This window comes from Grus americana, chromosome 18 (genome assembly GCF_028858705.1).
Source record: "Grus americana isolate bGruAme1 chromosome 18, bGruAme1.mat, whole genome shotgun sequence".
In the NCBI taxonomy this organism is placed as follows: domain Eukaryota; kingdom Metazoa; phylum Chordata; class Aves; order Gruiformes; family Gruidae; genus Grus; species Grus americana.
The window spans coordinates 8,492,951-8,507,376 of NC_072869.1; the positions used below are offsets into that span (position 1 = coordinate 8,492,951).

General features: G+C 46.6%; 1 protein-coding gene across 5 annotated transcripts in view; it reads right to left on the reverse strand.

The window, feature by feature from the left end:
- The window catches only part of PRPSAP1 (phosphoribosyl pyrophosphate synthetase associated protein 1), a 29,145-nt gene that overhangs the window by 6,983 nt on the left and 7,736 nt on the right, over positions 1-14,426 (reverse strand). For all 5 annotated transcript variants that reach the window (XM_054846345.1, XM_054846343.1, XM_054846342.1 and 2 more), the window contains exons 3-8: positions 12,267-12,319; positions 10,534-10,600; positions 6,048-6,220; positions 5,500-5,615; positions 4,413-4,468; positions 3,765-3,910 (exon numbers count right to left, since the gene is read on the reverse strand). In XM_054846345.1, coding sequence (XP_054702320.1) covers positions 3,765-3,910; positions 4,413-4,468; positions 5,500-5,615; positions 6,048-6,220; positions 10,534-10,600; positions 12,267-12,319 — 611 coding nt within the window. The remainder of the gene's footprint in view (positions 1-3,764; positions 3,911-4,412; positions 4,469-5,499; positions 5,616-6,047; positions 6,221-10,533; positions 10,601-12,266; positions 12,320-14,426) is intronic.

Genomic DNA, 14,426 nt, shown 5'->3' on the forward strand with positions numbered 1-14,426 from the left:
TGCAAGCCAAAGATCCACCCACAACCACATCAAATCGCAACAGAACTTTGATTGCTCCAACGTGACGAGAGTTTATGCAAGGGTTATTGTGGCCAGTCTCTCTTTCTTCAAAATCTCTGGACATATCAAGATGTGCAAGTCTGAACTGCTACGAGAAGGTGACTTCAAAAATGATTCATATAATAAAGAATATTTTCCTCCCAGACATGAAACCTCTATTTGTATGTAGACAAAAGAGGGCAACAGGAGTAACCCACAGCTGTACTTCTGCCTGGCGTAACCCCTTGGATTATGTAAGAGTTTACGTTAAAAGAGTTGCTGGGGTTTTTTTCTGGAGAGTAAGAAAAGATGCTTGTAGTATCTGTAGCTTCTGGGGAGGCAATAAAGAGAAAAAACCCACCATTTTTATAAAACAAGAATATCAAAGAACATTGAGGGGTGGTAGGGGAATAAGGTCATCAGTCCATCACTCCAACCTGCACTTTCATTCTGATGGGAGTAATATAAACCAAAGTACATGTGTTAAAGGCGAGATGATCATTGGCATGACCTAACAGCATTCCCAAGTGCATAAATCTGTTGCGTTAATTAAGCAGTCAAAAATGGGTTAAGGAATGCTAGAACAAACTCTGTTTGGAGCTGACAGCGTGCATTCAAGTGATAATCACCAAGTAAAATAATGCTGTATTTACAACAGAGTCTGTGAGCAAAAGGCTGCTCAAGAACAAACTGTTTTGTGAAGAGACAGACCTGGAAGGACAGATAACATCCCTGTGCCCAGCCTAAACACAGGGAAGAGATGGTGGCAGGAAAGTAGGAACAGACCTATGGTCACTCCAGTTTTTCACCCAAACTCTCTTCCTTCATGGCAGTTTGCTGGGCTCTGGGTTTGAAGCAGACCATTAGCTATCTGTATGAAACACTGAATTTCAAAGCCACTGAAATGATTTAACAGATGGTGCTCCACTCCTTTTCTCGAGGACGAGGGAACGTGCAAAGAGTCCGCATGCATTTGTTAAAGCACAGCCTCAAGCCAGCTGCAAGCTTTGAGACACAAAGAGCACACAGTGAAAGAGAACAACCTCGGAGTGACATCCTGTCTCAAAGGCTCTGATTTCTGAGGTTTGAGTGACATGAGCTGTTGCTGCCGCTTTAGTGCGGCACTTTAAGAGCAGCAATTGGAAACACCATTGGCATTTTTCTGTTATGGCTCCATATGCCACCAAATTAGAGCATCACATCAGGCCACACTCTCAGGACAATAAATAAGCAATTACACTGCATAACACTTGTTAATTAAAGGCACGTGATCTCTACTAGAATAGGGAGAAAAGGTACATGCCAGGACACAGGAGCCCAGCCAATTCACTCAGAAGCCCATGAAGAATCGTATAAACTGTAAATCACCACTGTAGGGCTCTGGGGCTGCTCCAGTCACGGGTTTCGCCTCTCTTCTGCCTGTAACACAAATGCTGGGGACCCTGAGCTGCAGAGTCTGGAGAGGGAGGACAGGATGCTCCACAGCAATCTGCTGGTAGCCCAGAGCAAGACGCCAACCCGCGAGGAGTACCCCCACCAGCCCAGACCCAGGTTTGTGGTATCTGAGCCAGGCAGACCTGGACACCGGTTCTGTTTCAACAACCGGAGGGTTTTCTGGCTAGTTTTGGTGTAGGGAAGCATACAGTTCTGAGTGAGCAGCACATGTCCTACCTTTCACAAACAACAATGCAGGGACATAGATGAAGCCTGTTTCACTCTGCCATCAGACCTTACACCACGGGGACTGCTGGTGATGGTACGCAGAGCGGGAAGAAGTGATCAAGGGGTTTTTTTGATGTGCCACGTGAGGTGGGAAGACACTTTCAAATGATTGAATAGGACAAGAAAGGAAGTGTAGCAGAGAGGGAAAGTACAGACACTCACATTGTCATCCCTAACCCTAGCTGCATTTTCACCTCTGTCTGGTAGAGCGCAGCTCCATGGCAGAGGCTGTGACACACCCAGGGTGCACTAGAAGCTTACGGACTGCATATAGACAGATATTACCTCAGCATTCTGCACCTCCAGTAACACAGCCCAGCTCACTCAAAGCTCACTAAAAACCAGGTATCTATTAAGATTAGAAAACGAGAGAAAAGCAGCTTTCTGCTGAGATTTCTGGACAAGCTCATTCAATAATGAACCCCACCTCTCTCCCCTGACAGACAGCTACCGAGCCACAGCTTGATTGTTTTACATTTTTGCCTTAGGCATGCAGGAATGTAAGGTCATTAGTCAAGTGCTGAGTTTCTGAAGGAGATAAAAATAAGAAAATGGTGATATGCAGCAAATTAGTTTGTGTTTGGATGGCTGAGGACTGAAAACAATTTTCCACTGGAATCATAACTAAACTGGACAAGGGCACATGTCTGTATGAGCTACCATTTACAGGGCTCTCCAGCAGCACAAACTCCCGCAGTTGAGCTTCCTTGACTTGAAGTGACACAGCTGGAAATAAAAATACATTCGCATCAATGCCCCGGTAGCAGACAAATATCAGCTAATGATATTTTGGAGGACAGTATCCTCTCCAGAGTAGGAGGGGAAGGAAAAGGCCAAGAGTAACCATGAAAATTCCTGTTTTGTTGGAAGGGCATGAAAAAAAAATCCCCTTGTCAGAAGGAGGACAATCAAGATGAAGTCCCAAACTTCATTGCCAAGCCCCACCTGTCCCCAAGGCCTGAGAGGAGTTTCACTAGCAACATAAGCATTGTTTAACTGATTGTATTCTAGCGAGCAATGACTGGGGTAATGTAAAATGCTTGCAGTCTTACTTGCCTCCCCTCCACGACTTGCCCACAAACTGGTTTGATGTTCTCCCTAAACTTCAAAAGACAAGAGGAGACGCTTATCAGCGGCCTTAGCCACTGCTGGTATAATTAAGTTTGGCTGCATGATGGATAGCTCCTTACCACATCCAGCAGCATGCATCCTTTCCCACGGTCACTTCTCAGCCACACTCACTGCACTCAATTTCTGTCCTACCTCCATCTACCTAGAAAGTAAAATCCTCCCAAGAGGGAGCTGGATTTTGATTGTACAGCTGTTGCTTGACTGCTGCTGTTGCAGGAATACAAGCAATCTTGAGGATGGCATTTCCCAGAATAGTTTCCTCCTTTTTTTCCTTTGCTCTGTGCTCCCAAATCCGCAGCTTATCAATCGATGGCAAGAGCACAGGAAGAAGCTCAGCAATGCTCTCAGAGAACCCATTCACCTAGCCACACAAACCTCAAAACCTTGTCAAAACAGACACTGAAACATGATCATCATGGCTGCCAAGATGAAAGTTTCCAGCAGTGACAGTGGCTGCAGCAGAGGGGAAGACAAAGGCCAGCCCCCCCCCCACGCTGGGGATAGTAGCCTGTTCTCAGTGGCTGTTCCCATGTTCGTTACACTTTCGCATTTATTTTCTATTTCATTAGCTCAACGAGTTTTGTTGCCAAGCACTATAAAAACACCACCTTTATTTGAGGTTTGTCAGTCTGACACTGTTGAGGGGGCCAAGGAGAACAATACTGATGCTCTGCATGGCCAGAAAGAGTTAAATAAAAACCTTCCCCTGTACCTTCTCCTACAACTCACTGATACCAACCTTGCCATGAGAAAAATTCCACTGGCCCAACTGCCATTAGATTGGTTATACCTACACAGCTACACCAACAGCAATTTCCCACTAAACTTTTCTCTTTTTTTGCCCAAAGGGAAGCAGAGAAACTTAATCTTACATGGCAGCTCCAGACCAGGATGCACAGTCGCATTTTTGACCATCGGAGGGGAGTGACGTCCGTCATCCATGTCCTGCTCTGTACACTGAGCCTCTCCGTGGATCACTGCTAGTCCCAGCCGTAGTCTCTCAGCATAAGACTGAGCCCTGCAGGACAACCACAGAGTGTCAGAAAGACGTTGGGCTGATGCGACTTCACAGCTCAGTGCAGCAGGCCTCTCCCAGACCCAACAGGGCAAGCAAAGGCTGTACCTCTGTGGCTGTTCCCCACCAAGAAACTTCACTGGAAGTGACTTTTCATTCCTCCTTAATATCCCAAAGCCCAATTTACTCCTTGGCTCCACCACAGGAGTCTCCTGGCGTTCCTCCAAACGCTTACCGAGATGGCCAGGCACTGCTGAAGCTCATGCAGCAAGTTACATGAACCACCTAGCTCTGCAGCAGCAGAGACTTCCAGAGTTTACTCCCACAGGGCTGGGACTGCAAAATTCAATTGCACATCTGCACCACTATAGAAGTCCATCCCAAAGGACTTACGGACCAGACTGCTGATGCCTTTGCGACCCTCCCATATTTTTCCTGGTGTATTTCCTATCAGCCCAGATCTTTTCCAAGTTACTTTTAACCAGTTAGTAAAGCATCCGTTTACCTTTTAGCTGCATCAGGAGATTTGGCTACAATAACTGCGTTTCTGTAATCTGGAATCTGGATGCGATAAAAAGTTATTTAAGTAAAGACCTTCTTGCCAGCAAGTAACTGTTTTGATACATGGCTGAATAATTGCACCCACTTTCCTTCCCCAGACCCAAATCTTCATTCTATGGCAAGAAACTAGAGAGGCAACTGCGCTCGTTTTCACCACCAGTGTTTGTGTATTCTGCCCCAAATACAACACAAATAAGTTTAGTACAGGCAATACTGCAGGTTCTACTCTGCAGCTCTCTGCCTCCTTCCTGCTGGTGCCCACAAGGTACGGCCTGGTCTGCAGAGCTGGGCACCGCTGTCCAAGACATGGCACCGCAGGGAAGGAAGGGGAAGGTGCTGTGATGGGCCCTGGGGACCAGAAGTATCAATCCTGGCTCTCACCAGCATGCAGAGCCCCAGTGTCCAGCAGGCATCGCCCTTGCATTCAAAACGGGCAAAGGTGGGAACGTACACTGTGTTTAACCTACACTAATGGACCGGCTGCAGCTTCTGTCTGCAGGGGAAGGTCTGAACCCAGGGCCCGTTCTCCCTGCATGGGGAAGCCTTGCTCTCGCCATGTGGGCATAAATCATCATCTTTTGCACATGGAAAATAAAACCTCCATGCCCTACCCCCAGCCCTGCTGTGCTCAGCATTCCTACACTCAGCCCAAGACAAAGTCTATCAATAATTCAGAGCAGTCAGACATCCACCGCCGAACAAAGGGCGAAGGGAGACAGTTTAACAGGATTTAAAAGGTGATTAGAGGCAGAAGCATAAATAGCATCTCTCAAATAGCACTAACTCTACAGAGAGCAGCAAGCTCATCTTCTGTGTGTGGCCGAGAGTTCAATTTCTATGTATGTACAATCATACAATATAACATTCTCCTACTTTCCTAAGAAATATGCAATAAGTACCCCCTAAGAAAGAATTAATTAACAGAATGATTGACGTAGCCTGACAACATGACTTCCACATAAGCAGAGGCCCAATGCTGCTATCACATTAAGACAAGTTAATACAAATTGATAGAACTAGAGTAACCTCACTTCTTCCTGTATATACTGAAGCAAGAAAGGGGATGCTCTCAGGTTGTCTACTGGGAAGCTGAAGAAGCCTTGAATTTCCTTTTGATGAAGGTCCATAGTGATAATGTGTGTTAAACCTAAGGAGAAAAAAAAAAAAGATAACAATTCACTGAGACAATTCCCACATGGCTGGAGTTCCTCAAATATCTCCATTTTCCAGACTACTGTAGCTATTACTCAGACTGTTGTGCCGTGTGATAAAAGAAGCATGAACAGGTTAACATAAAAAGTTCCAAAGACATAATGAGAAACAGGCGTGCAATAAGTCACAGCACTAGGCTGACGTTGTATTTCAATATGACACTTCTAGGCCACTTCCCCAGGTGCGAGTTACACAGAAATAAAACTAAGCTGAAGAAAATGAATTCCCCCAAAGTGGCTCAAGGGCTTGGCAGCAGGTCTCCACGTTGAATGGGAGAACAGAAGGACAGACGCTCTCGGGGATGCCCAGCAGTTGGATGCACCGCAGCATCCAAGCCAGCCGTGCTGCTGCTCCCTGTGACACCCACCTGCCTTGGCGAGCATTGAAGCCAGCAGCTTGCAGACTATAGAGCCCCTCTTCCTCATTTTGCTCTGTTTGCTGTAGGGGAAGTAAGGGATGACCCCAATGATGTTCCTGGCGCAGGACGTCTTCAGTGCATAGGCCATTATCAGCAGCTCCATGACAGCAGTATTCACATCTCTAGGAGATTTGAAAACCATTCCAAATATTAGTAGGTGTTTTTCGAAGGCAACTCCTTTTCCTTTTATATCCATACCTCTCCTCATCAAACTTCCAAGCAAATAATGCTTGGAATGCATACATCTCATGCTAATGTATGCGAGACCCAGATTGTAATCGTATAGCTCCTTCCATCATGCCACAGCACATTACAATCAACTGTTATATGTACAGGACGTGACTCCAGCACTCAAGAGCTGTGGACTGGAATTTGATTTTATATTCTAACATGAGGTGCATGATGATTTCCCTCCATCATCACAACCAAAAAAAAGGCATTTTTTCATTTATGTTGGAACAAGTGCCACTTCATACACTGTATTTTGAAATAAAATAGCCTTTTAAAGAGGCAGCGCACATGCAGCCAACAACTTCACGCTGGATCTATTAGGGTAGCTTTATTTTTAATAATGTAATGCACATTATTTTTTCCTGCATTTTGGAGCAGTACAAAGTCCAGATGCATCACTTTGGTGGAGGTCAGCATCTCCACGCTATCCAGCTTATCTAGAGGTGGAAGGAACAACAGCACAGTAAATGCTAAATGGTTGTTTCTTGAAAGACAAAACAAAAAAGCAACGTAGGCAGAAAATATCTGTAGACCACAGCAAGGAATAAATGTAAAACCCCATTTTCATCGTAAAACCATGATGACTGGCACGGTACAGCAGGAGTGTATTAATCTGCATTTTGATTCATTTGGGGAAGGAGGAAGAAAAAAGCCAAACCCTTTTAGTTCCTTAAAACCAACACCAAGAGACGCTGTCTGTATCTTCACAACCAGACTCGAGACCATTTGGGAACTGAAGAACGCGCACTTCGGAGAAGACAGAGGAACAGGTAATCCTCCTACAAGGCAGACACCCTTGCTTGGGGGTTTTCAGCACAGCCAGCCTCAAATGACACACCACTTTCCCAGACTGGTCCCCAGGAGGGCAACGCTGGTGGTGGCTCAGCTGTGGAGCCCACGGTGACAGAGCAGGGGCTGACCGGGCCATCTTCCCACACAGCAGCAGAGGAATAAACAGCACAGAGCAGCTTAAAGCTCTGCAAAGCTTTTTGGATGTTACCCAGACATTGCTAGAGGACCAGCTTTACTCCTGACCACCAGGGACAGCTTCCCCAAGAGCTCAGAGATACCATTTTCCGAGCCTCCGTCTGTGTGACCCGTGACAAACCTCTAACCATTTCCATTTTTCCATGGTTCCCCCTTCCTTCAGAAATTAACCTCCATTTGTGCCTCTTCATTTGTGAGCGCTCTGGGTCTCTGTTCTCCCACTGGCTCCGCCAGCATTCACACACAATGCCGTTTACACACAAGAAAGCTTTGTTAGCTGTGAAGCACCCAGCCAAGAATTACATAAAACATAGCCCCCTGCCACGTAGGACATCGAGCAAACAAAGAACTGTTTCTTCCCTTTGGTGTTTTAGCTGTGCCAGCAGGGCTGCGAGTGGAGAAAAAGATGCTACTATCAGTGTTGTATAAAAACAAAGTGGCCAAGTTTAAGCCTATTTAAAGTTCATTGCAGAAATTCAATATTTTCCATCATTATTTTTCAAATTACTCTCAAACCCACCCCCCCCCCCCATTCACGTGAAAAGCAAATAGAGAACAAGACCACTCCTGGGAGAAAGTGTTACCACTGATTTTAAAAGGTACCAGCAGTTCTGGTGCTGCTGTGGGACACTGGTCACCATGTTGATGGAGAAAGTACTCAAGGAGGAGCACCTCTCAATAATCAAGCAGGACCCCATGCTGGACTCTGGGAAGCTCCTGCAGACCAGCCAGCACAGGCACGAGCAGAGGTGGATATGTCTGTCCCTCAGGCAGGGTGGGCTCGTTGAGGCAAGGAGCACCCTCCTGAGGCAAGGAGGACCCTCCTGGATGCTTCACACTGAGCCAGCAGTCACACTGATCCGCTTCTCTGCAAAGGACACTGACCCCAGTCAAGGGCCTGGCTCAGGATAGGGACTAATTGGGGGAAAGAACGTCTGTGGTGGAACCCCAGCCATGGCATCTCCAAAGTGGGTGCCCAGGAAAGCACCGCAATCTCCTCGCTGCCCTCCCCGCCTCCTGCTTTGATGCCATGCTCACAGTCACTGCTGGAAAGCCTGAGCCAAGACCGCACATTGGAACCATCAGCTCATTACCAGGACTTTTAGAGCCAGCTCAGTTATCCCCCACACCCTACTCACCACCCCTCTCCAGCAGCCCGGAGCCTCCCTCACTGCTCCCCACCCCTGCCTGAGCCATCCCTGGAGATCCCTGTTCTCGGGGCTGAGCAAATGGCTTATGTGAAGCTGCCAATCAACTCTGCAACAACCAGCACCACCACTCAACACTAAGAGTCCTTTTGCTTTTAGTGTTATCACTAAACCACTAACTCCTTCATTTTTCTGCAGTCTAAACGTGAGCTATTTGGTTTTCCCCTCATTCGAATGCTAGTCCACACACCAACAGTCTTGGACGATACCTGTCTTTGTAACTTTTTTAGTTCTGCTATATGCTTTTTGGACAGGGTGCTTACATCAAATATTCAGGTCTTTCTGTTCTCTCCCTGTGCATTTACGATGCAGACTGTGAATTCACACTGCAGCATAATAAGGTTGTTTCCCTCTCTACTCCTTTCCTACTAAGTCCTAATATTTTGTTTGCTTTTCAAACCGTTACTGAGCACAGAAGTCCTATTCTCAGATTATTCAACACACTTGTTTTCACTCTCCTGAAACTCACTGCAAAATTGAGATGTACCTGTCCTCTCAAGCAATGGAGCAAGACACAGCTGCATCTTAAGAATAAAAGATGACTTGGCTGCACAACGGTGGCTCCTCACTTGGAGGGCCTTGAGTATTTTGGCTAAAAAGGACCCATTTCTTGGCCCACAATATTGAATTCAGGTTACAGAAAAATAAGGGGATCAACAAGTTAAAAGCAGGGGAGGTTTTCCCCTCCCAAAACTACCACTGTCCCTAATGCTCTGAGTTCTCTCTCTCCAAACACCTGATCTGTTTCATGTTTACACAGCTCTCTGTTACAAGTTATTTCAGAGGACTCTCCCAGGAGGGACAGGAAAATGGCACTATTCACCCGAAACATAATCCTGCATCAGTGGATTTTCATCTTGCGGAGATTTAGTTGCCCCCTGAGGGAGGAAACACTTGGAGCATCTCTCTGGAGAGAGATGAGCTCTAGGAAAATGTCTCAGCCTACAAGAACAACTCTAGAAGCAAGCAAGCTGATCTTGCAGTCATACTGATTTAACAACAGGTCAAGCATTACAAAGAGGAAATGAACCTGAATTCTCAGTGGGCTCTATATCTTTAGCAAGCAAGGACGAATTCTGTTTGAAGGGTATTCTGCTACCTACTTGAGCTCTGGTACGTATTAGTTCTTGTGATCTCCAAAATCTGCGCAGAATTTGGTAACTTGGAAAAAGCTGTCAGAGCAGGAATATCTTTGTTTTGCTAATTGTGCAAAAGGCATCCTATCAATACCTGATCTCTGAAAACAGCACGTCCCCTACCCATAGTTGGTCATTTTGCAGTTACCATTTGTACATAGGCTCCCTCCATACCATACTAGTGCTACCTCGCTACACTCTTCCTCAGCCAGCGAGCAGCAAGGTTCCTGGGATTAGCAGCTGGTTTTCTAGGTCCCTGGTTACTTGCAGAACTTCCTTTTCCTCTTACTCCAAGGCTAGAACAGCCCAAAATAAAACCCAAAAAGGCTCACTTAAGAAAAGACCCAACATCATTAAGAACTATAAGAGTAGAGGGAAGCTATGGACTTCCCACCTGAGCTCAGTTTCACATCACTAGAGCGAAAGGGGAAGAGTAATCCACCCTGTAATGAAAGCAATAGCTGCTGTTTGTTGCTGGCTCTGCTGCTTGGTAATTGGAAGGCAGAGGAAATTACACATCCTGAAATGGAAATGCCAGTCGGAAATCACCAAGCAACTGAGCCTGTGAGGACACCAACGCCACAGACCAGGGATATTTCACTTGAAGCCATCAGTCATACTTGTTCTTGCCTCAAGTGACACACTTAAGCTATTTGATGGGAAGCTTCTCGGTTTGCTGTGGCGCAAGTGATCCTCTGGGAATTTTAACAGCTTAACACTATGCGGTGTCTTAAATGTAAGTCAAAGCAATGACAACACTGGAAACACACTGGTTATCATGCTGGCTAACAGCGAGCAAACCTATCGAACAATCTGCTGAACCGTAAATTCAAAGCATATCACAGCTGTAAAACCGAGCCACAAGTCCCTTACCTGGGGATCGTCTGTATAATGAAGATATCTTGTCCCCTCACAGATTCTTTTATTTCGACTCTTGTTTCTGAAGAGGATTGAAAACACAGTCAGTTTTGTTTCCAAACATCAGATTTACAGCAATAACACACCATGGCTTAGCAGCAACTTTGCCCACTGGTCAGGGCAGATGAGGACTTGCTCCTTTGCCCTTGGCGCACATACACTCACTACACACACATGCAGATGAGCCAAGTGGATTTTCCAAAGGCTGATCCTGCGAAGTAAGGAGCTGGCATGACATACCAGTGAGTTAGTTGTATTCACAATGCAAAACCAGGCTCAATAGCCGTTCTCTTACATGTACAAGACAAATACCTAACTCTCAATGGGAGATCCTCTTCATTTCTCCATGCTGAGCGCTGAAAGCTGGCAATACCACATCCTTTAGTGAACAATGAATCACCCAAAGCAGAACAACCTTTAGTACTTACCAAGAAGGTAACTGCTCTTTTGGAGCTTACCACAAGGCCAGCTCCATACAGGCTGGATGGCCCAAGGCCATACAAGCAGCACAGAGTTCAGAGGGAAAACTCCCCAATTTCACTATCAAGGTCGAGACATTTCAACACTGATATGAGCTGGAAACCCAGCTCTCTGCTCTCCTACAGTCCCAAAGGCAAAAGCCGAGCCCCGAAGCAGCTCTGCAAAGCCAAAGCAATGACATCAGGTTTCCCAAGGTGCCTGTCTTAGCCACTCATTTCCTACACAGTCGTGAACTAGAGGGCAGGGATAAGTGAAAGGAGAGAAAGATCTACCCAGCTACCAATTTCAAGGTCTAATTGCCTGGGCATGGCAGAAAGCTTAAGGCACTCTGCTGAAAGCAGACTGACTTGCTGTGCAGCGATGAGGAATGACTTCAGACCTTGTAGCGAGCGACCTAATTTAAAACTAACCCCAAAGGGCAGCTAGTTCTCACAACTGCAAACACAACAGCCAACCCAACCATAGCCACATGGCAGCTTACGCACCGCGTGGCCTGCTCCGGCTGTAAAAGCAGCAGCGCTATCAAAAACCCTCATGCCGAGCTTGCGCCGTGTCCATCCCTTCCTCATCCCAGCCTGTATCAGCTCTCTGGTTCTCTCTTGCAAATAAGGTAACCGAGATCTCAAAGCAGTTAATGACTCTTAGCTACTGAACTTTGTTAACCAATATCCTCGTGTTTTAGCCCAGCATCTGAAAACGGACGCTTGCGACACTTAAAGAGATGAAAGCAAGCTCCAAAAGGCATGCTACCCGGCACAGCCCTGCAGTCGCACTCTTTAAAGCAAGAGGACAGGTCCTTGCTAGGGCAGCTGTAAACTGCACTGCCTGTGGCACGGGAGGGCTGGAAGAAGGGGATAATTTAAAAGTTTGCAAGGCAGACACTTAGAAAGCAGGCCATTACTTTGAAATCTAGGAGACGGTTTGCCAAGCCTAAGAGTGTGTAGGAGTTTGTGGCAGCTAACATCTGGGTTAGGGCTCTCCTTTAGACAAGAGTTAGCTGACGGGCAGGCAAACGAGATAACAGGGGAAAACAAGGAACACATTTAATTGCTTTGTCCAAGGTCAGACACAGAGGTTTAGCGCTGCCAGGAGTGGCAGTAACATCACAGCTGAATCACTGTGCTTATTAGACAGGTTTGGCCAATAGAGTTACCCAGTATTTCTAAGATTACCTCAAAACAGTTGCAAATAGTAAAGGTTTCTCTTACCTCCATTGGTTTCCTGGTACACCACAGATTTCCCCAACTCAGCACCGAGACGTCTGGAGAGAAAAAAGGGAATTTAAAAATGGAGGAACCCAGCGGTTCCTGATCCAAAGCAAAGATCAGACCAACCATTACACACCAACAAAACCCACAACTGCCTAACAGGGAGCTAAGCGTGCCAGCCAGGTTGCAGAACTACGCGTCCTCCCCTTCCCTGGGGGTCTCCGTCCCTCCGAAGTGCCCGGGGAGGGCCCTGGGCCATGCTGCTCTGCAGTAGGTCGACATCGTACTTGAAGAGCCAGTCCTTGTATGACCGACCAGAGGCTGTGGCTCCTGATGGCAAAGGACATCTTGCAGCCTATGCCACGCCACCTTAGGTGGATCTGTTGTGGAACTAAACATCAATGATTTATTCAAACTTGATTAATGGCAACTGAGTCACTTCTTGATTCCCACATCTTTTTCTTTCTTTTTTTTTTCACCCCAAACCTTCCTTCTGGAATAACTCAGGTGATTTTTCCGATTTTTTCAAATTACTCTTTGTCAAATGTCAAATCTACCACATTCATCACAAAGATTACAGTCGCCCCCTTTTTTATTTTTTTTTTTATAAATTTCTTACTTCTATAAGAAAGATTCATTTTGAAGAACATTTTAAAAGGCTCCAAAAGGCAGACTATTCCCTCAGGTGACACTTCTGTATGTACCTGTACCGACAAGTAATCCATTAATAAGTATTTAGAGGCATGTGTGCTTTAACCGTGAGCCTCAGCTGAGAGACCCCACACCAGCAAGACGCTTGTGGTAGGTGTGTTGCTGCAACTCAGCTGGCTGGAGCACAGGGCAAGTTTCTCCTCTCTTCTAGGGTCTGCTTGGGGGCCATGCCCACACGCTGGATTGGGAAACAGTTTATGACTACAAAATACCTTTGTTCAACGCGTCGATGTATTTACCTGGACACATGCCAGAATTCTGCAAATCAGGACTCACCCTAAATAAAAAGCCCGCATCTATCACTGGTTTTCCCCCGTTTATCTCCTTCAGCAGTCAGTCTCTCTCCATCTCCTCAGCCACAGACTCAGCCTTGCACTTCAGTTGTCAACAAAGACTTGTTTTTTCAGAAGTCAATGAGCGAAACAGCCTGACACCAGCCATGCTGCTGGCCCACCAGCAACTGCACGACTCAGCTATGAGCCCACAAGCTGGAGGTCCCAGATAGAAGCTGGCCTAGAAAGTGTGCCTGGGACAGCTGCGATAACAGATACTCAAATGTAATGCGATATATTTGCTTAGCTGGCTACAAAGCACGTATCTGGCACACACACGTTCCCGATCGTGTGTCTGGCAGCAGGTTTTGCCATGGCTGGGGCTGGTGAGTAAAATCTCACATCGAGAATCATACGTGCGAGATTGCAACCAGGCCAGCTCGGGTACCCACTGCAGCATCACCGGCAGACCGTACAGCCCAGAGCCAGCAGGCCACCCAAACCTCTCATTTAACTCAGCAGGGCTGATGAGCTGAAACTCACAGCTGCAATACAAAGGCACCCTCAGTACCTTCAGTATCTCCAAAAAAGAGCTAGCAGCTGGTCAAGCAAAGGCATGCCCAGGGATGGACATGTAGTAAAGGTGAGTTTTGGAGATGGGATCCATCGAGCACTTACTGCCACCCATTGGGATCCTGCTCTCTTTCCCAGGACAGGCATTTGCAACCGCCAAGCTTTGGCCTCATCGCTGCCAAGACATCCAAGTCGAAACAAGTTCAAGAATCACACACACAAAACAAACCAGTGTGTGTGGGTAAATGTTTAATGACTCACACTTGTTCCTCCACAACTGCACAGCAAGTCTTGCAAGCTCCCTTCAGAGGCACGTGCGCCCTGACTTCACTGTCAACCCTGCATCTCATGGCAGGAAGGGAACCTTCAAAAACAGTCCAGCCAGACACATCTCAGCAAAAGACCCCTTGAAAGGTGGCACTTTCAAAGCTAAGAGGTGGCAAACCAACACAGCAGAGGTTTGTGACGTTCTACAAGGATGTAGCTGGCAAGAAGAAACCACAGCCCAGATCTATTCAGATTGTCCAGCAGCAACAGTTTCTGTGCTGCTGAAACAAGAAATTGGAAAGGCGAGTTTGCTCCCTGGTGGAAAGAGGGACATTAA